The sequence below is a fragment of the Opisthocomus hoazin genome, chromosome 6 (genome assembly GCF_030867145.1).
Source record: "Opisthocomus hoazin isolate bOpiHoa1 chromosome 6, bOpiHoa1.hap1, whole genome shotgun sequence".
Classification (NCBI taxonomy): Eukaryota; Metazoa; Chordata; class Aves; order Opisthocomiformes; family Opisthocomidae; genus Opisthocomus; species Opisthocomus hoazin.
This window is the reverse complement of record NC_134419.1, coordinates 21,217,131-21,239,833: the sequence shown is the minus strand read 5'-3', so window position 1 is coordinate 21,239,833 and position 22,703 is coordinate 21,217,131. Positions and strand designations below refer to the sequence as shown.

The 22,703-nt window shown below is 39.2% G+C and overlaps 1 protein-coding gene across 1 annotated transcript in view; it reads left to right on the top strand.

The window, feature by feature from the left end:
- Positions 1 to 22,703, top strand: part of DPYD (dihydropyrimidine dehydrogenase) — a 380,477-nt gene that overhangs the window by 311,698 nt on the left and 46,076 nt on the right. The window contains exon 20 of the mRNA XM_075424984.1: positions 19,206 to 19,385. Coding sequence (XP_075281099.1) covers positions 19,206 to 19,385 — 180 coding nt within the window. The remainder of the gene's footprint in view (positions 1 to 19,205; positions 19,386 to 22,703) is intronic.

Below are 22,703 nucleotides of genomic sequence, written 5' to 3'. Positions count from 1 at the left end.
CATTTTTCTATTATGTATTGTTACATTCTGGTAGATACTCATCCCCATCATAGACAAAAGCAGCTGTGGATCCTGTGGATATTGGCTTTGTGCCACTCCGTGGGACAACTGGAGTGGTTTCATTCCTACAATACACTTAAATGTTAAAATTAGGTTCAGTGTGACCATCTTTGCTGCACAGCTATGGTGACTGCTGAGATTAGTAATTTGTTTGCTATGTTTTAGAGAAAAAATAATAGGCCAACTCAATGGTTTGGTTTTGTTAATTTTTTTAATGCACATAAAGTTAGCATCTCGGAGCTGAAGTAGAAGGCTACTGCTTTTTTATAGACTTACTATGTTCTTTGGATTTATTAATACCTATTCCTGGTGGGGTTTTTTTAGTTTATGTTAGAATGCTTCAAACTCTTCGTTCCCGTGGACAGACAAAAGATCTCTCTTACAAAATGGTCTGAGAGCTCCTTCCATATAGATACTAAGTAATGGTACAAATTACAAAGCAGCATTTGTCTACAAAAAAGTAGGATTGGCAAGGGAATATGTTATAGGTGCATTTCATTTGTTGTTGGTAATAGAGCTGCAGTTTTGATGGCTTTCTCTGTGGCAATGTTATGTGATCTGAACTACACAGAATGGAATAATTTTCTGTTCTACATCTGCTATATCTGTTTCTGGTTGACTAAAAATTAAGTTTTTTAATGTCATTTATGCACTTTTCCTTTATATAGGCTGTGTAGCCGTTTATCTTTTTTTTTTTTTTTTGATGGTTTACCACAAAGGTAACGGGAAATTCTGAAATATAATTCAATTTGGATATCCTAGTCAGTGCTCAAGAGAAAGAATATTGCATTTACAAAACATTAATTATTGTTTTCTTTTTAGTAATAAAAAAGTTCTCTGGAAGTGACTTCCAGAAATGACTTGGGTCTGTACTGGTCTTCTGCTCTTTAAAGAACAATATCTCGAATTTTCAACAGATTTTTCCCAGAGATGGTGAAAAAACTCTTTTCTTGTCCTTAGACTTCATCAGTTTGACTTTTAAATCATTTCTAGAACTGATTGTAAACTCCTCTGGATCAAATCTATCCTCAGTTTGAGTGGCTTATTTCTGTTTCACCTAAGCAGGGAAGTCATTTAAACTAATCTGAGATAAATGAATTCTAAAGCTGCTCTGTAGGTAAGGGTCTGAATGAGTTTAATTACATTTATTTAAAAATAAGCCTTTAGTAAACTTCATGCAAGATTATAAGTACAGGCCATAAATCTTTCCCTCATCTTGGGAAAGGCAAATGGAAGGGAGGAGGAAGCGAGTGATCTCCATAGACAGTCTTACAAGAAATACACTTGACCGGGACTAGACCAAAATTTTCATTTGCTGCTCAGGCAAGATACGCTGTGATAGACAGAATTAGACAGCTTCATCTTCATAGGTTATCTTTGGAACCCAGGTAGGATTATGAGAGTCACTGCAGTTGTTTTCCTTCTTAACAAGGTCATATGAACAGCCGGCTAATATACTTCTCCCTGAATCCAAATCTCTCTCTCACATGTACTTGGTATCAAATGCCCAGGTTGTTCTTTCTTCAACAGTCAAAACCTCTGTCGCTTATTGTAACAGTTTTGACAATTCACTTCTGCTTTCTCAGTACCAAAATACAGAGTAAGTACAGAATTTGCAGATAGCGTCAATTAAGTTGAATTATTCAGTATATTAAGTGAATTAGTCAGTATATTAAGATTCACTACATAGCAAGTCCCTGAGTTAAGTAGGTAAAAGGTGGGACTGTACTAGGGGAATTATATATGCATCCCATAGCCTTATCTTAGGTATCTGCTTAGGATGGTGTTGGAGATGGTGCTGAATAGACACTTGGACTGACTCAATACTGCACATTTTGTGTCTTACTTCACATTTCCAAAACCACGAGGATACCTTATGACTTATCCAGAGGCAGAAAGCAAGCAGCTCAGGCTTTGGCAGTGCTGCAGTGAGCTCTGCGCTCAGCTATGCTGAGTGAGCGGTGGTCTCAAAACCTGGGAGTGGGTATTGTCACTGCTATCACTGCCCTGTTGCACAGAGTAGCGTGTGGAAGTTTCCTCATTAGCAGTATTTTAAAAGGACAGGAAATGTCAGTTCATCCAGCATTAAACACATTCTGACACTACTAAGCAGCACAGGTGGTATTGATCCATCCACAGAGCCCAGCTAGAGAGCCTGGAAGAACAGCACTTGGGTGGCTGTAGCACTTCCCTTCGTTTTGCCTAGGCAAGAGTCCTGTGTCTTCTCTGCCAAGTAAGGGTGACGTTCGTGGGATAAGATAATACAAAGGCTTTGTGTGAGTTGGTGTAATTGCAATGTGGCATATCTCTTAGAGAAGAGGTTTATGAATAATAAATGTACCTCCATTAAAAGCAAGATCAGGTTTTCCTCTGCAGCTATTTCACCTACAATCAGTTCTCCATTATTTTTTCCAATCGCTTTTATTTTTAAAACATGGGGATTTATTTTCCATTTACAAAATCATCATACACAGGAATGCAAGTCAGGAGTCAGGTGGTAAGCCATATTTTGATATATGCCATAACCACCTCAAGTGGTATTAAGCAGGTATATTAGAGAATGGTTTAGGCAGAGAGCTTCAGTATTCAAAGTGTGTTCTATCCCGTCTAGAAGAAGTCATCATCTTAGTGTCATTACTGACAAAAAGTTCATGTGTAAGGAAGTTTCGCAGCAGATACAGAAAAAAAATGGATCATTGCAGTCGGTAGTAGCTGATTAAAAGCTGGGATTAAAATTTTGTACAGCAATTTAGAATTATAGAATCATTTAGGTTGGAAAAGACCTTTAAGATAATCGAGTCCAACCATATAATGCTGTTCTAACAACCTGTAAATGCTGTTCTTTCACCTAAGTTACGTAACGTGAAGGACTGCAGTAAAACAACATGATATGTTTAAACCCAAAAGAATAAGGTGCTTCTGAGTCATTTCAGCAGCTGGACAAAGGAATCAAAGTCCTTATTGATAGCAGTGCTTTTCTATGTAAGCTTTATCATTGTACTATGGGGAAAGAGTAGGATGGCGGATGTGGTGTGAAAGGAAATGAAAGGATGGCAGATGTGGTGTGAAAGGCTCCACCCAGCCTGTGTTTGTGCTTGGGATTGCCCTGATCCATGTGCAGGACCTTGCGCTTGGCCTTGTTAGACTTCATGAGGTTCACACAGGCCCACCTCTAGAGCCTGTCAAGGTCTCTCGGGATGGCATCCCTTTCCTCCAGTGTGTCGACCACACCATTCTTCTTGGTGTTGTCGGCAAACTTGCTGAGGGTGCCCACGATCCCACTGTCCATGTCACCAACAAAGATATAAAAATGCACTGGTCTCAGTACTGATCCCTGAGGGACACCACTCGTCACTGGTCTCCACTTGGATATCAAGCTGTTGGCCACAACTCTATGAGTGCGACCATCCAGCCAATGCCTTATCCACTGAGTGGTCCATCCATCAAATCCATGTCTCGATTTGAAGACAAGGATGTCATGCAGAGCAGTGTCAAATGCTTTGCACAAGTCCAGGTAGATGACATCAGTTGCTCTTCCCTTATCCACCAACGCTGTAACCCTGTCATAGAAGGCCACCAAATTTGTCTGGCACGATTTACCCTTAGTGAGGCTGTGTTGTCTGTCACCAGTCATCTCCTTCTTTTCCATGTGCCTTATCATAGTTTCCAGTTTGGGCATTTTTTTCCAGTTTTCCATAGGTTTTTTTTAACAGACCATTCTTCCACTTTATGGACTTCAGAAACAGTTGCAAAAAGATGCTACCTGTTTTTTTAATTTTTTATTAAAAATGCTGAAACATTTCAATCAGTCTTCAGCTGATTCCATAACAGTGTACTTTTTTGTAACATACCCAAATCCACCAATCCCTTTTCAGTACAGGTATGAAATTTTTTAAAATGGCAACTTTATTTGTGGAGATAATCTTGCACTCATTGCATACCAAAAGCTCCAGAAATGTCTAACTGCATCTTTCTGAGGTGCAGTTCATTACTATAGGCTTCCAGTGAGGCTGAAGTATTTTTTTTCAATAAAGTAAGGGTTTTTTTAAGCCCAAATATATCAAAATAAGATGTATATTGCAATTTTTTGCATCTTTTGCATCATATATATGACTTACCATGTCGCATTGATGGTTTTTTACATTTTTGCAAGGCCTTGAAAGAGACATATGTTTTTCAAAGTCATCTCCCTGTAGGAAATTAAAAATGGAGACAATTATAGAAAATTCCAGTGGAAAGAGAAAATGCATTATGGAAAAAGCAATAAAAGCATAAAAATATTAAAGTAAAAATCACTTCACAGTAGCCTGTATGATTCAATTGTAGATCAATATTGTGTAGTTAATGCATTAGCAGTAGAGCATTAATTTGCAATTACCGCAGGTGATCTGATCCTCTGTGTTCTGTCCATTGACGTAAATGACCTTTTGTTGAAAGACATTCCGTAGTCATTATTTCTAGCAGATGTAACAAAAAAAAAGGTAGAACAAAGGAGTACTTTCTGAAGTATACTTGTTTCATGGTAGAGTCTCTTAAGATTATATTCTGGTATGGAATACTTTTGTTAATCTTGAATATTGGTCATTAATGTATAAAGAATATAGGTTCCTTTTCAAAAAAATTTCTTTTCTTAGAAAGTATGGTCACACATGTCCCCCGTTGCTCCAGCATGGATGTCTGTAAGGCTTTCTGCATAGCAACAATTTAAAATTCACCCACATAATGCTGCTTCCCAGCAGGGCCACCTGTAGCTTTCCCCTGAGCCCTGTTTCGGACCCACCTTCGCCCATCTCCGTCTCCCACTTGCCCTGGACAGGATGTAGTACCTTACAGTCCTGTTCCTACAGGCATTGTGCTCTTGTCCTCACTGTATCATATTCAGCCCATGCACAGCTGCAGCCTCCAGACCTTGCACCATGACCCGCCTCATCTCTCAGGCAAGGAAATAAGGTGGGAATATACCCCACCTCAGAGACAAAGCTGCCGTGATGCTGGATCTTCCTCGTGCCCTTCTCTGATGCCCCACACCAGTTATGTAGGAACGAAGGAGGAAGAACAAAACCATTCTGGAAGTATGAGAGCCCATGACAGGAAAGCAGTAGCAATGTTTTTTGCTTCTGCAAGATAAAATCTCCCTCCAGCACAGAAGGCAGTTGTTTTTATGAGACTACTTGTGTTTTTCGTAATGTTTTCAAGGAGCATTCTTGTTGGTACCTCTTTAGAGCCAGAGTCACAAGGGATTCAGGACAGTTTGATTATTATTTTTTCTTCAGCAGGCTTTTTACTGAAGCATTTAGCTGAGGGATTTTTACAACAGCAGGATGGCCCTTTGTGTGAGAATAAACAAGCTTTTCTATCACAAAATAGTGGGACTTGAAGTATAAGAGAGCATAGTTATGGTATTTTTGCAAATGTGAAACCCTGTGAGGAACCCTTCTACATGGTATAAAATGACCTGGGTATCAGAAAATAAAAGCGAGGCTCTGAAAATATAAACACTGAAATGGCAGGAGGAAAAAAAAAAATTTTCATAAGCATTATGTCGCATCTTAATGTTTAGATGCTACCATTTTTCCACCCTAATCGCAAAAAAAACCCTGCAAAAACCCATGAAGTTAATGTATGCTGTAATCATTTATCATATCTTCCCCATTTTTTTTTTCTAATTTTCTTTAAGGGCCCTGATGCGATTTCTCTGGTTTTTTGTGACTGCAGGACTGCAAAGTAGAGAGCTGGTTCTCCATGCACTTAATTAGTGTTCTTTGAAGCCCATCTCAGTGTCTGTTCAGGCCAGTGAAGACAATGATATTTTAGTTAAGTGAGGACTAGATAAGGCCAAAAAATTCTCACCCAGGAATTCTTGTTTATGCCATTTAATGGTATGGAGAGTGAAAAACTAAAAGAAATTGAAATCATGGGAGTGACAGAGCAGTAAAGTTCCAGGTTAAGTTTATACTGATGACATTTGGAAAAAAAATTATTTTGTCTTGCAATGAATAGCAGTGATTTTGAATGCAGAGGAAAGGCTCAGTCTTTCCTTGTGTCTAACCCAGGCTCTGTGCGAGGAGAATGAAGTTGGGTGGGTGGCTGTAAGTCTTAAACAACCACAGGCTGCCATTGGTGTGGCAGAGCAAGGCTGAGCTTCTCTAGCCTGGACTCGCCAAGAGCCCATCCTTCCTCTGCCCCCAGCCTGTCCTTTCACCAGCGCATGGGGGGAACAGAGGCTGAAGTCTTTGCTTTGTGCTGGTCAGAGAGTGATCCACGGGCGCATAAGCCTCACAACCGGCATGCTTTGGCACCAGCTGGCCACCGTGAAATTTCTGACGTAGGCTATGGCTCGGGGGCGTAGAAGGACAAAACCTTTCTGTACATGATACAGAGAAGTTAAGATGTTGGAGCTAATTATTCTATTGCAATTAAATTGAGGAGTTAATTATTAATTATTATTATTATTAGTTATTATTATTATTACTTAATTATTCTATTGCAATTAAATTGAGGAGTGAAGAATAGATTGCTGGATGCAGTGGCAGGCCACCGAAATGACACAAGATGAGATTCAGGCGATGGCTTTTTACATCCACCAACAATTTTAAGGGAAAAAAATACCATTTGAGGCAGAACCACTTTTCAGATTAAGTACTTCGATTGAGATAATTGAAGTCTCACATAGAAATACCAGTTTTTAGCCCATATTCCCAAAGATACTTGATATGTGTTTTTGTGTGCTTTTGAGTATCCTCAGTCACATTTGAGCTTTGTGGCCATTTTCACTGAAATTTGCCAGAAGATAGAAAGTATATTGCTATAACAAGTTTTGAGAAGACAAAAAAGGCAGGCAGAGGAGACAGCGTACCTGCATTCCTTCACTGTAAGCGTGAGCGCACTACGAGCTCACCTTTATTGGACCTCTGAGAATCCACATGGGACAGCACTGTTAGGACTATGTCAGCCACAGGAAAGGCTTTAATTGGCAGTCACACCTTGTTAGACGTCAGAGAACCCAACCAGGAGACACAGAGCTGCTGGAAGCCAGGTATCATTAGCTCTGCTGCTCACAGAGCCGTGTGCTTAAAAAAGTCTTCAATGGACGCAGCGCTGAAGGGAGTGGCCCCTCTCTGCAGAGCTGAAATTTACAGTACGTGCAGAAACAAAAGAGAGAACAAAGTGCTGTTTGAACATGTCGACATAAAATCAAAAGAAAAAGGAATGTGAAAGAGAGAGAAGAGTTGGGACAGACATGCTCAAGCGATCACTTCTGATAAACATTTCATTATTTTCTGCTTTTTTCTTAGCTCAGTGCTAATTGCAGAAACTTAACCTGTTCTCAGCTGTCTGTCTGTCTTTGCTAATAAAAAAAAGTCCTGAGAGGATTGCCACACTTGCTCCATTACAGATGCTTGGGTTGGAAATTGCTAATTGATAGTGAGAATTTTCTGTGAGAATTCCTTTTAATGGAAATGGGCATTTGTCAAACAAAAACAATCTAGAAGGCTTGTTGGTTACAGTTGGAAAACAAAAAATCACAGGTTTTTGTCATTGATTTTTACCTTTATTTTCTTGCCACTTTTAATGAAAAATTGCAATATTCAAATCAGCACATTGTAAAGCTACAGAATAAACTGTAAGCTAATAATGCCTTTTACTTTGTGCAGTTTTGCAGTAGTCTTACATTTTATTTGGAACTGCTTACGGGATTTATCTATTAGCTTTCCTTTACTTCTGCTCATTTCACCAGCTAGTAAATGAGGTCTGCATAGATAGGATTGTTATTTCATAAATTTGTAAGAATGAATTCAAGCTCATACCATAACAACTGCTATTTGTCATTCTTATAATGGATTCTCGTGCAAAGTAGGTTTAACTATCAGTGGATGGTAATAATTATTTAATAACAATTAGGTCTCAATTGAGCATCAGCTCCAATGATGTCCTGTACCAGTCTCTCACAGCCTCTGCAGAGGATTTTTGCTCTGCTCTTATATACCTGGGGACACTGAGCGTGCTTCTCTTTCCCCTTCCACCCAGGTGTCTACCCTACTTCCCTGGGTCTGGTGATGCAGGGACTTTAATGGTTGAGGAGATGTGAAGAATAGTTGTTTTGGCAACATGCTCTCTCCATCTCTCCCAAGGATCCACAATACTGCTTCTTTTTCCAAAACCCAGTACTGCTGCACCTGTTTTGAATGTGGATTCACACTACTGATGTGAATTCACGCTGCCTCTATCTTATATGAACAAGCACAGAACTGTCCTGCCTGTAGATAAAACCACATGGTGTGAATTGACATAAACAAGTTTTGTTTAAAAGTTTACAAAGTAAAAGCTACATGGAGCTGATTCTTCAAAAGAGCCTCAGTTAAGTGTGGAAGAAATTGTGGGCAAGTTGTTTTACTCAGCTCAGGTTGCTTTCAAATACGCAGCTAGCTCCGTTGTAGACAGAGTTTCCCTTGTGTACCAGTGTGGAGGTGACTGGAAATTGAATCTGAAAATGTATCCAGCTCCTTGCTGGATATTGAAAATGTAAATAGAAGGAAACGTAAGTGCAGTGGAAAATGCTGAGTTTCTTTTTTTGTTACTGCCATCTCCAGTAATTACTTAGGGAATTTTCTGTTTTGTTTTAAATTATACATATTATAACTGCAGGGGACTTGTTTTCCAAAAAGGGAAAATGTAAAACATTCAGGATTGCAAAGCTCTGCCATCAGGGCAGTTTTTTCCTGGAAATGTTATCGGTCATACAAAGAAAATAGGCATGTAAGAAATTTTCCTTTTTGTATCATGGCTCTGTTGGTCTTTCAGTCAGAGGCCGTAGCTGGCAGTGCAGGGAAGAAAGGGAGAGCAGGCAGTGGAGGAGGCTGTGCTCAGGGCAAGCACGGTCCTGGAGCCCACGCTGGCACAGGCGTGCACTGCCGTGCAGCTCGTCTCAGGCTCAGTGCGGGGCTAGCTGGAGTTTGGTGACCAATCTGCTGGTTTTCCCCGGGGCAGAAAAATCTTTTTTCTGCCTAGGAAGGAGGGAGCAATCTGGGAATAGGAGCCCTGATGCCTTTTTGAAGTTTTTTTCCTGCTGCAACACAAGCTCCCTGACACAGCTTGATCTGGCTGGTGAGAGGTCCTTTCATCCATGCAGTTTGAATGAAGGAAACAAACAGAGAAACCATTTTTCTGAAGCTGGCAGTACGTTTAAGAAAGGGCTTAACTTCCTTCAGTATCTTAGTTATGTCTCTGCTTTTCTTGCTGATATTTATTATTTGGACAGAGATAGGTAAAACAATCCCTAAGGAAATCTGGAAGTGGGTTTTTATTTCAGACATGAAGGACTCAAAGGGTCAGGACTATTTTATTCACATGAATCTCACTCTTCAATGGACACAGCAGCTGCTGCACAAATTCGTACAGGCAAGCTGATAAAGGATTAAAGTAATTTTAGCTGAAATAAAATGTGAGAGTTCTAGAGGGAAGGACTCACAAGGATGAGGGGTTAATCATTGCAGGAGTGAACTGAGTTTCCAAAATAGAAAAATTGCTTTTCTGTTTGATTTTGAGAGTTCTGCAGCTTTGAAAATTCTGGTCACAGGAGGATGTCCCTCAGTAGATGGTTCTCATTAGAGTTTGCTGAAAACTTCTCTGAGGGAACTGTTTTTCATTGACAAATTTCATTTAATCAGAATAGATCTGGGTTCAAGTCCCTGCTGTGCCTGATTCAGAGTATCCTGGGATGAAGAACACTGAAGCTTTACCCTGGATCCATTATGCATTAATAAACCTGAGTATTACCAATGTTCAGAAAATAGTTATTCTGTCACAGGAAAGATTAAGGATGGAAAAGTTTTCCAGTTTAAACTGCTAATCAAAATTCTAAAAATGTGTGAAATTAACACATTTAAAGAAAAACATATTATTTGGGTAAATCAAATCTTTGTTTCAGTCATTTTGCAACATATTTTAGCTTTGACCTTTTCATTCCAATTATCTTGGATTGCAAAGCAGACATTTTCAAGTTAAATGCAGCCACTGCATTCCATGTTGTCAAACAGCACATATTGGTGATTCTGAAACTCTTTTCCACACGTTTTTCAGAACACAGTTCTGTTCTGAAAAGCATGCTTTCCTAGAACCACACTCATTTCTGACAAATATGCCTTTCCAAAAACAAATTAACATACCAACTCCAGTCCCGAGAGGACGGTGTTCCTGTTGGTTAACTCTCAGAAAACAAAATCTTAAAAGGCCTGTTAACTTCTCACTGAAGGTGTTACATTACTTGATGACTTTTAACATCAAACCACCAGATCTGAGTGCCTTAACTGATACCTGCTTTAGAAATGTCTTTGTAAGACCTGGAGGATACAACTCATGATTGTGGGTCGAGTAAATCTACAGCTACCTGGCACAGCTGCTGATGCTGTACCAGAAGCTGCAGAACCGCTGGGAGAACTGAAGGATTTCATTTTCCACAACAGTAGTTACAAAAGAGAGGCGAGACCTTTGGGTGTTAATAAATGAAATATGAAGTGATATTCAACATACATTTAAAGGTAGTTGTAGAGCCTCTATATGTGATTGGACTGTTTACACAGGGGGAGTTAGCTCATCTGCTTTTAAAGATATCTTTCATTTTGTAGATCTGCAGTACAATGATGCAATTTGCTATAGATGGCTTATTATGGAGCTGTTTCCCACACTCCTCAATGCCCAAGGCATGTGGAATCATATTTGTTTTCTTAGGAAAGATGATCACGATGAGCACTTTTATCAGTGTGTGTGCCCACCTACTGCATAAAGGTCCACTTTGTAGTTCCAAGAACTGACAGAATGCTTTAGTGAGATAAGGAAATATAACCATTCCTCTAGGGGTGGTTGACAGGGAAAAAAAAAAAAAATTACCTCAGGGGGCCTTCTGAAAATTCTTGATTTCTTCCACATTTCCCCTCTCAAAGACACGGGATACAAAATTGCATTGTTCAGAGTCCCTTGATAAGTACCAGCTTCCCACTCCAAAGCACTCAGTTTAGCTATTTAGATCAAAGATACATTAATTGGCAGAGAAGAACTTAAGGGGAGAAAAAATACATTTGAGTAGGCTAGGAATTAATGCATTGGATAACATTCCTGAACAATCCCTTACAGTGCTCTTATCCCCTGCTGTGCCCTCATCTGATAAGTGGCTAATGGATTCTAGACTCTTTCCTCCTCCTTCATTGTTGGCCACTCACAGTTGCCCAAGGTTGCTGGAGTGCAATAGATGAACAAGGTCTATCTTTCACCCCCCAAAATCAGGCACTTTGGGGTCTCTGTGCCAGTGGGAGTCACTATCACCTTGGTGCTGGGGAGGATTTTCATTACAGCCTGTCCCAGGAGGCTGCTGTGGCTTCAGCCCAAGCTGTGTGGCTTTTCTTGGTGCTTAGCTATTGCATCCCTATTTCCTTACCTCTGGTCTCTGCTTTGATGCTCCCTAAATGTCAGCTCAGCTCTGCTCAACACCACATCAGCATTAGGTTGTCCTCTTGTAGAGAGGATCCAAGCTGTACAGGAGATAGAGCTCTTATCCCGCAAGCCTGTCTTGGGCTGGAGACCTCCTTTTAACTCATTTTGAGCTCCGTTACTTACTTACATTAGCCTATACTTCTGATTAGAATGACACTTTACCTCAAGTTTGTCTGATGAACTCACTTAAGGTACAACAAAATAACTGAAATACTTCATTACTGACACCCACATGACATCAGACCATCCAGTAATTTTTTTAACACAGATTTCTTAAGCCCGATGTGTCAACAGTTGCCTACTCTGCAGAGCCTGGAGTTGTTAGCATCTTTGAATCTTTCTTCTATGTTGCCCCTGAAGTGTCACTAGTAAGCTCGTTAGGACTGCAAGTGTAGGACTCAGTAAAATAGACTATGTGGGTTTTTTCCCCACAATTCAGACAAGTCATAGATGCAATATCTGAGTCCTTCAAACTGCTTTCTGAAAGCTGTACTAGACTTTGGAACAAATAATAGTTCATTAGTTCATGCATGTTAGCTCAATTCTAATGTTTTAAAAAGGCTATCAGCTAACATTCAAATCAGTTTTGCATCTTGATCCAGTATTTGAAGCTTTGTTAAGTAACATCCCATCTGCTAACCTATATCTCTAGAGTCATTTAAGCAGCTAATGTGAATGAATCAAATCATTCCATCTGTACTGTATCAATATTTGGGAAGCTTTTTCTTACTTAGGGATTTTTTCTTTAAAACAAAGAATCTCATTTTTTTCCAGAGAGTGCACCACATTGTCTGATAAACCACTTCCCCTAAAGTTCTTATTCATGCAACTCTCTAGCAAAAGTAATAATTGCTAATAGAAAGGATATTTTAGGCTACGCATTTAGTGTACTGGTAAGTCAGTGTTCAACGAGACACGAGGAGGAGGACCCATCGTTATACAGGCAGCCTTTCCATAGATATTGGTATCCTGAAGATTGTAAGTACAGAAACCCCTCTCAGAGGAGATTTTATTTGCCTGCTTACTCTCACATCGCAGCTCTTGCCACATTATTATGAGTACTGTGTCAGACAACTAATGCTATGTGTACTGCTTTTTGCTTTGTAGATCTGCGTACTTCTAAATCATTGTACAGGGTCTAGAAAACAAACATTTTCATTTCCATAGGCAAGAGCTATGCAGCATATAGATTGCATGGCCCAGAAAGATCTCCTTTCAGTTGAGTCAATTTTTGCTAGTTGCTTTTGAGAATAAATTTTAAATTGTGTGTATGCTTTACCCAGATTATAATCATGCTCTTTCCCACTACAATAAAATGAATTTTCTTAAGGCTGTCGATTCATATTGATACCTAGGTGGGCACAAATATAATCCATCCAGAAACTCCTTGCAGTCATTTACAACTTCAGTCTTTTTCCACCAGAATCTTAATCAATAGACACTAATCAAAAAAACAGTAGCCTCAACTATACATTGAAAAACAGCTTAGAGCTGTTCATAAATGTTTCTCTAAAAGGAAGGTGGATTTATGTCTTCAATAATTATCAGTAAGAATTTTTAATAGAAAAATAAAGCTTCTGTAAAAGATGAAAAATAATGCTAAAATTGAAAATATATTTTAATATAAAATCAAAACAGTAAATCTTTTGCTTGCCATTTGGGCATATCAGTAACAACATTTTCAAAGGAATTCAACCAAATTAATGGAAAAGCAAAACTGTTAATCCATTGTAAAATCTCTTACAGGTATCTCGGAGGGATAATAGTTGTTTATCCCCTTGCTATGGTAAGAATATTAGAACCTGTGAAGTCAAAGGCCAATTTCCTAATCGGATGGCATTTTGAGAGCTATTTTATTTAGAGATCCTATGCAGTTTAGAACCAAAGCGGAAATAAGACTCCGTCTTCTGGGGAAGCAAGATGGCATTCTGCTAAATGCTAGAATTTTATCATTTCAAGGGGAAAAAAAGGCAAAAAGAAAGCAACCAGCAAGACCTAAGAATATAAAAGCATTTGAGATCTCAGAAGGAGTTTAAATCAATGCACTGCCACAGTTACAGCACAGATGAAAAAGCCTGCTGTCTCAATTGCCAGGAAACTACTTAGAAACTCTCGCTTTGATTTTTTTTTTTTTTTGGTAGTCCGTTACATTACCACTAAATGCAATACACAGAGACATCACTGCTTTGATGTAGTACAGCTACAACAAATGGAAACTAATATGGTAGAACAGTCAAGCTATATGATTTGCGTTTGTATATACAAATATATACCCATCAATCTTGTTACTTCTAGACTGTGTATCACTGCCACACATCTGCCTCCTTACTGTTACTTCTGTTTTCATAAAAATGACAATTACTTTACATTCATATTCTGAAGAGAGAAACATATATTTCGGAGGGGTATAAAAATTAAAATATTCTCTAAGCTACTATCTCCTACCACAAATTGTGGACAAAGGGTTTAATAGTACTTTGAGACAATTTTGAATAGGAGCACGACTGCTGCCAGAGGTTGCAGCATTCTTGTTCTCACAGATCTAGTCACACCATGAATACTTACACTTCTTGCACTGCAACACATTATTAAACAGGCTAGATTCTCTGACCTGCTCCAGCCTTTTGCAGTGAACTAGCAGTATATGAGATTATAGAGACACTACCAGTTGTTAGTTGAAAGTAGCGTAGGGAAAAACTGATACAAACATGTCTAGATCTGCATCTCCTCTGCCGCTTCTGCTGAAATCCCTGCTATTGATGGAATAGAAAGAATGCAGGTGGGGACCGGGGTCTGTTTTTTGGCACGATCTTCCCCACCATCACCTCTCCAGCTGGGATTTCACCATATAATAATGAGTTTATGTAAAAACTGAAGGTCGTGGGGTAAGAGAGAGTGGACAGCACTGAAGAGGAGTGCATTGCCTCCTCTTTGTAGTGTTAAAATACTTTCTTCTCTGCAACGTTCCCCAGTGGGAAAATGCAAGGACAACACTCAGTAGTGGATAATCTGGCTGGAAATGCCTCAGCCACTTTGTCCAGGTTCTGCACGAATGGTACAGGTCTTCTACACAGTCCTGCAAGATATGCCAAAGTTTGTACAGGAACAACATCCGTTTTTCCTGTTGCTACTAGAAACATAGACTATGGACAAAATCTAAAAGGTCTTACACAGATAGAGCTCTCAGTAAATGGTGCGGGAGATTTGCCTCAGTAAAGACTTAAGAAATTGGCATCTCTTTGTTGTGTAATGATTGTGCTAAAAGCAAAGGCATTGACAGTGTTTTATAACTGATGTGGTAGCACCTGTCACCAATAACGAACTTTTTCTTCAAAGTATGTAAATTAAAAGTTTTGGATTGATGTGAATGATTAATAGGGGTCATGTAACCTGTAAAACTCTTTTTACACAATAATAACCTCCTGACAATTTACTCCAGTTCCTCAAGTAAGATTTGTAATGACTCTACATCCTTTGACAAAGTTAGACTCAGTATTTATGTTTATTTAGTAGTAGAGCAGACAGGTCATTTCTTATGCAAGACATCAGCAGGGACCTTTGCATGCCTCTCTAATCTTTGCATTTTGCAGAGCAGTTTTACTTAGAGCCTTAGCCTGTAATTCATTTCACATGCCCATTCCCCAGTGAGATCATTTGGTGTACGTTTGATTTACCAGCAGCAAAGCAGGGATTGTGTCTTTTAGTGTCTCAGACATGTCTGTATAGATTAGAATGGTAACCTACAGTTGCAACTTAGACTGAACAGCTTTAGATTTCAGAATACTGAGAGCACAATATAATTGTTCATACATACCATGTTGCCTGCTTGTCTCCTTTGGGACATAAGGGGCAATCACTGGAGTCTGGATCTGGGGGAAAGGGAAGGAGGTCAGATGTTAAAAATGAAATTGTAGCAGTTCTACTCCCAAAGCAGAGCCAGACAATGCAGTAAACCCAAGCTTGTGCAAAATTATCTCCCTGTGTATGTAGTGCAGTAAGGATAGTATATATTACCTTTCTAAGCAGGAAAAATGTAGCATCTTTCTTTTCTAGCCGAAGTTCTAGTCCAAAGCTAGAGACAAACACAAGCAGGACAGCGGGACAGCACTTGCCAGGAGGACAGCTAACAGCTTATTGGGATCTGCACCGCACTCTGTGCCATAGGTTGCTCACAGAGCCTGTCTCTCATCTTCCAAAGAAGAAAAAGCTACTTTCTACCTAAATGTTTCAAGTGAAAGCTTGGGTCAGTGAACAGTTGAATGTCAATTTACTCCTAAAGCAGATTCACTTGGATTATTTAGGATCAAGGGATATCAAACAGGTGCCATCTCTGCCATGTGAAATCCTAGCACTACTGCTTGCCAGAACTTGGGCTGATAAACCACGTCAGCAACTGATCCACACTTGCGCTGTTAATCTTATGCTCGTCCATAAGCAGCTTCTGTTGGCCACAGTATACAGACTGCTGGTCTGGCACAGTATGACCATGTGTGTGTTCTCCATTGTGAAGTTACATTTTTGTTCAGGCTTTTGCTTCAGGATCTAAAGGGAAGTGCATTTCGCTGTGTTTGGTTGGTAAAAGCATGGTGCTGAGGAGAGGAGCTGAGCAGGCAGGGCTGGTTACAGTTTAGTTTCATGCTGCTGCTCTGATCGGTGTGCAAGGCACGGACAACAGCTGTTACAACAGCTCACCTTTATCTGCTGTTGAGGTGGTTTAATAGGACATTAAATGAGAGGTGGTAGAAACCAAACAGTAGCTCCATTTTAAATATGACCATAGCTGGACTGCTCTTCCTGCTCTTCACACCCATAAAATAAGATACAAGCAGACGAGGGGGCTCAACGTGTAGCTTTGCAAGGGAGGAGAAGCATACCTGTTCCCAGTGCAAGCAGCAGGAGCAAAGCAGGGGCATTAATGATGTGTGGAGCCGGGTCGGTTCAGTTCTTCTGCGATTTTTCCGGATGCGTGAGTTTGAGTCTCACCTGCTCTATTGCCCTGCCACTTCTCTTGTTCTGAAAAGAGAGCACAGTGTCATTTAAACTGGTGATTCAGAGGCAGCCAGGTATGATGCTAAAAACCTCTCTCTGTGCTGTAGAAATTGTCATGGCTGATGGGTCAGGGTGACCTTTTATCTTGACTTTTTTCACCACCTTTTAAAATGCAGCAAAGGCTGCTACATTGATTCAGGGAAGATACTGTAAGCTAAAACACAAATCTCACCATCTGATATATGCAACATAAGAAATTTCGAAGCTCGGAATGTGTTGGAATTTGCATGGCAAAACTATTTCTGTTGGTTTTGTATGTGTTAATGTTTGAATCTCTCTTGTTCTAGGAACAGCCCATAAACATAAGCACTTGCTTTTACCACAGTGAAATCAGTGAAAGGCATTTCTTTGGTTAATTGTCTGCACCATTGGGCACTGTAGTCATAAGGCTCCTACAGAAGAGGAAGATTGTCTGAAACCACTTGCTAATTCTGTTTCTAAGTCTTTCCATTTCAGCTAACATTTTCCTTTAGTGCAAAGATTTACATTTTTCTTAAAAATTTGCATTTTGCCTTCAGTTCTGGAACGTACTTGGCTTTCCAGGGAAGGCAAACAGTGCACTGCACATAAACTCACAGGGATCAAATGTTAGCTTTTAGTGTGATATCATCTTCTGCACATTTTTATATTATTGCAGTTCATAATACTGCACCACAAGATGGAAAACAGTAAAAGTCTCTTTATTTATAAGGTTATTACAGGTATCCTCCAGTGTATCTCATGCGTATACATCCTGTCAAAATATTTCAGGATTTTGACAACAGTGCCTGAACTTGTTCAAGTGACATGACATGACTTTTAACTGTATTTTTTTACAGTTTTAGTATTTTTAAGAATAGCTAATAAAAGTGTTACCCATGCACTAAAAAAATAGAGAATCCCTTGGTGAACAAAAGGTTTAAAAAAGCATCAGTTGAGCTTTGCAGTTAAATAAACTGTACAGGAAATTATGATGATGTTCTCTATAATTGCTCTGGGAAAAAAAAGTCTTGAAGTCTATGGAAGGCGTAACAGACCCAATTAATGCCCACACTGTTTCTTCAGAGAAACAGATTTTGTGTAATGTAAATGTGCTGCAAAGAAAATGTTCTTGTGCTTGTTTTATAGTTTATCCTTATTTTTTACCTTGTACAGCTGTAGTGTATGGTATTTTGCAGTCTTCAAAACTGCAAGTTGTGTTATCATTTCTGAAATGCGAAAAACAATTCTATATTTCCTGTATTTTTTAATTGTCAATGTAAATTATGATCCAAAGTGTGTTTTCATGTCCAAGAAGCATGGACTGGTTTGTGTATGTGCACACATTCATGTTCTAAAATAGGTGGCTATTTCTTTGTTGGGTTCATTATGTGTGTACGTCAGTGTAGCTATTATCAGGAGCATTCTTTTTAGCTTTTAGAATAAAAGCTGAATCAGAGGCTGAGAACACTGACATATCTGGAATTTCAGAGCATTTCCAGGGACTGACAATTAATGGTACTCAACCAACCCTGCACCTCGCCACTGATGGATGATTAGAGTTTAGCTAATGAGAAGATATTCAGAGAAAAGTCAGGGATTTTTTATTCTCTTGTCAGTTTGGTTTGGGATTTCTGTGGGTTTAAATCTGAGTTGATATCCACAAAGTTGTCCAGAAGAATCTGTGTAAACGGTCAGACTGTTCTCTACTGTCAGTAGTTTTGTGTTTACACGTTAAGCTCTGCAGGTCATGGATCATTGCTTTATATGTTTATAAAGCTCTATTGCTATCTGTGTTTCTGAAGTATCTAAAAAAAAGGGCCTGGCCTGAAGGGCGAATGGTGATTAGATTAAGGGGACTGTTCTGTTCTGTGCCTGGCAATGCTCACCCATAATAACAGGTCAGCTTAATGGGTGCTGTTTGCAGAAACACTTCCGTTGGAGCCAGGTTCTTCCTAGGGGCATCAAGTGAAAGGACAAGATGCAATGGGCACAAACTGGAACACAGGAAATTCCATTTAAATACAAGAAACAGCTGCAAGGGAGATTGAACAGTGGACCAGGTTCCCCGAAGAGGTTGTGTAGTCTGTGTCTTTGGCAGTGTTCAAACCCTGACTGGATACAGTCTTGGGTAGGCTTCTCTAGTTGACCCTTCTCTGAGCTGGGAGGTTGGACAAGACAGTCTCTAGAGATGTCTTGCCAACCTCAGTAAGCCTGTGGTTCTGTGATTTGCTTGACTGGGGTATGACTGGATATGTCTGTGCTGGGGAATACCATTGTCTGTCTGCAGGCAAAGGTCTGAGCACAGCTGGTGCTGTGCTAGCGTACTTGCCATGCTCAGCATCAGCGACCTGGAAGGCACACTTGGGGCTGGTCTTGCAGGCTTACTTCTGAACAGCTTTCAGGTCTGGTCTAAGGGCTGCCATTAGGAAACTTGGGCATAACTAGTGTTATTGAGTCCTTTTGTTCCTGAACTGCAGTGGTGATATCATGAGATAGGATTAAACAGCCAATTAATATCCTGAATTCTTCTAGTTCTTTCCCAGTGAAGTTCCAGAAGGGTCATCTGATAATCAGTAAGTCCAAAGGGCTTGCAAATTCCATATGCTCCTCTGCCAGGACGTTGCTGATAACTGAATTACATTTCATAGGTGTGCAGTGCAATCCAGAATCAAGATTTCACTGTTATTGATGACTACTGCACTGGACTGCAAGCTCTTCTTTACCTGAAAAGCATTGAGGAACTTGAAGGCTGGAATGGACAGAGTCCTGCAACAATGCGCCATCAGAAAGGAAAACCAGTACCTAGAATTGCTGATCTGATGGGAAAGGTATGTTGTTTCATAGCCACTCCTGTATAATGACACTAAGTCTTGGCTTTGAATGCTATTCTATAATCATTGTATGCAGTTTGTGCTGCTTACCTTGGTTAACCACTGCTGCCGTCACAATTACTCACCAAGTCTTTTTCCTTCTGAGTACTAACAAATATCTGAAGGCAGCTTGAGGAGACAAACTTGAAATGATTTGATATGGGATAACTTTTTTTGCTATAAATATGATCTCTCCACTTGATTCATAACATCATTTCTTTAAAAAAAGTGTAGCAAGTAAAATTATAAATGCATTGGTACACATTCTGGAACTGCTTGTTTTAATGAAACTCGGCTTGATTCAGATTGATGCTAATATTGTGCCAGAAGTTCCTGGGTGTTCCAGCCAGGGTGCAACATTCAGGAGACATGAAAGCTTGCTAGCACTGGACCTGACCAGCTGAGACAGGTTCTCACAAACCAGCTATTAGCTGGAACACTGGATCAGGTAGGAGTGGCCCTTCAATCGTCATATCTGAGCATCTCATGGTCTTTCATGTGTGCTGACATCCAAACCCTCTGCAAGGCAGGGAAGTTCCAGTTGAGGAACAGTGACACCGAATAATTTAATAGATTCCACAAGATCATTTAAAACTGTGGTGGAAGAGGAATGTAAACTATGGTGTCACTGAAGTCGTAACCTCTGGACTGTCTTTCCTCTCTGTTCTAGCAATTCCCTGCTACAAAAGCATCTTTGGAGATTTTTGCCAGATGCAGTGGTTTGCAGCCGCCCCAGTACTGCTCACCCCTCCACCAGGGCACTGGCTGATCCACGCTGAGAAGCAGGGAGGTGGAAGGGGCTTCCTACTGATGCCCCACTGCTTACTGCTCTAAGTAAAATACCTGCACAGCAGGGAGGCTGAGCTTTTGTTTCTGGTTACTAGAGGGGATCACTCTGAAGACTGATTTCAGTTATACATCATGCCTATTGATTATCCTTCCAAGAATCTGATATAACAGTGTTGAAAATGTTGTAAAAAGTAAAGAATTACAAAAGAATAGGATTTGGAGTGTCAAACACCTCCAAATCTCTGCTTATCGTTGCTGACAACTGGAGTTGGATTTAGCAGGAGATTAGACTAGACTTCTATATTGTTGTTGTTATTCTCTGTGGATGTCTGGAAATTACAACATTACCTTCCAGGAGAAAAGACAATCCTATTCCTAAAGCTCTGGATAATACGCTGCTTAAAAATAAAACAAGATACCAGCAGTTTCATTTTCATCTACTTATGTTAAGCAGTTAAACCAGGCTCAAAGGGTTATATCTAAACTCCCTTCCATTAACACCTGTAGAAACATACACAGCATTTCCAACTCATGTAACAGAGATTTGTTGTAATTCTTTTTTAAAGCTGCATTCAGTGTTCTTTGTATTACCTTTCTATTTTACTAAACAGACAACCATTGTCAAAGATGTTTCTCATATCCTTTTGAATGAGAAGAAAAAATTATAATTCTTAGTCTTTTCCACTTGTCACTACATCAATAGTTAACTTTAAAAAGGTAGCCTGAAAAGGTGCTTTAAGGAAGCATTTAATAATTCAAATGAATTTAAACTTGAAACAGGTGACATGAAAAAGAATGAAAAACAAAGCCCTATGTAATCTTGTCTGGCTGGCTCTGTTCGACATTTAAAAGGAACAAGGCATACAGAATATAACGGATTGTGTGTTTGATTGCCCCTAGCACCGAATTATATCATTGGATCATTGCTACTAAATAATACGATACAAAGTTAACCAGGCTGCATCATTGATGAGGTAGTGATACATTTTAAGTATAAGCTCAGGATGACTCTTTGTCCAGCAATGAACATTCAAGGGAAAAGGAAGAAAAATAATGCAACGCGGGTAAAAGGAAATACCATGATAAATGATCCTACTAGGGGCAATCAAATACAAAGGCTTGATATCATTAATATTTATAATATCATAATTAGCAAGACTGTGCCTAAGCAGTTATTAGTGTAACTAATGATGTTATCATAAACTAAGTTTGCAGTATTATAGGAATCAGTATTTTTACCTTCATAAATTATTATTAATATTGGATTTCATGTACTTGTGCCTAGTAAATTTAGTTAAGTACTGTAGTTTCATCTAGACTCGAACACAAATACCCAGCTTGCTTGGCAGCAAGTCATATAACACACTTCTGATTCTCTTTCTAAACTAAATTCACTAAAAAGCATGTACTTGCTCTCTATTTGGAAAAGAGAATAGAGGCTGTTGATGTGATGTATATGTTCTCATTGATAAAAGTAATGTGTAGGAATGTATATATTATACATGGAGTAAAATGTGACAGCCAAAATCCTGCATGATGATTTCACAAACTTATAAGGAGCTGTCCAAGTTTGTCTTGGTATTGCAGTTTCTTCAGTGAGACCCCGTGAGAAGCCGAACAGCAAATATGAATGAACTTTTGCATTAAAAAAAAAAAAAGGCTAATTTTGATATGTTGCATTTTTGGTGCAGTAAATGTAAAAATATGAAGGAATCAACCTCCATTTTGTTACAAAATTCCTATTAATTTTCATACAGAATCACAGGAATAACAAGTTCAGGCAATTGACATTTTAATGAGAAGGAACAGAGGGACAAATATTATTTTTGACAGCATCAAGAACCACTTGCCTTCTGATTGTATACAAATTCATTGACCCTCTCCCAGTTTTCAGTGAATTACTGAGTTAGGACCTGTCCTATTCCCAGCGAAGTATGTTCATAATAGTATCTATTTTCATTCACAGTGCAATATTGAATGTTGATGTCTGTATTTTTATATAGCAGTGCACTATTCTTTTGATAGTTCATTTTCTGTGTGGTTTCAGCATAAAACAGATGCTGAGTGCAGAGTGTTGCCACCGGAGATTGACACAGTAGAGTTTTGTTGTGAAATATTGTAGTATTTAATGATCAGAGTAAACTAAAAGATAAATACTTTCTTATAAATGGTACGCCTGACATCAAACTGAAGCTGTCTTGCCATGCAGTTACCAGATAAATGACAAACTGAACAGTTATCATTGTCCATCGTTACATTTATCACAATAATTTCCTTCCTAAACAGAAAGAATACTAAAAATACTGTGCTAAATAGTGTAATATAATAAGCAGTTTAATAGCAAACATTAACTTTTGGCTGAAAAAGAGAATCATATTGATTAGTAACTGTTCATGCTTCTGCTTTAATGAAACTAATACTTTCATTTGATAATTTATAACTCAACATATGAGAAGCGTCATAGCACTGGAAAATATTTTGGAAACT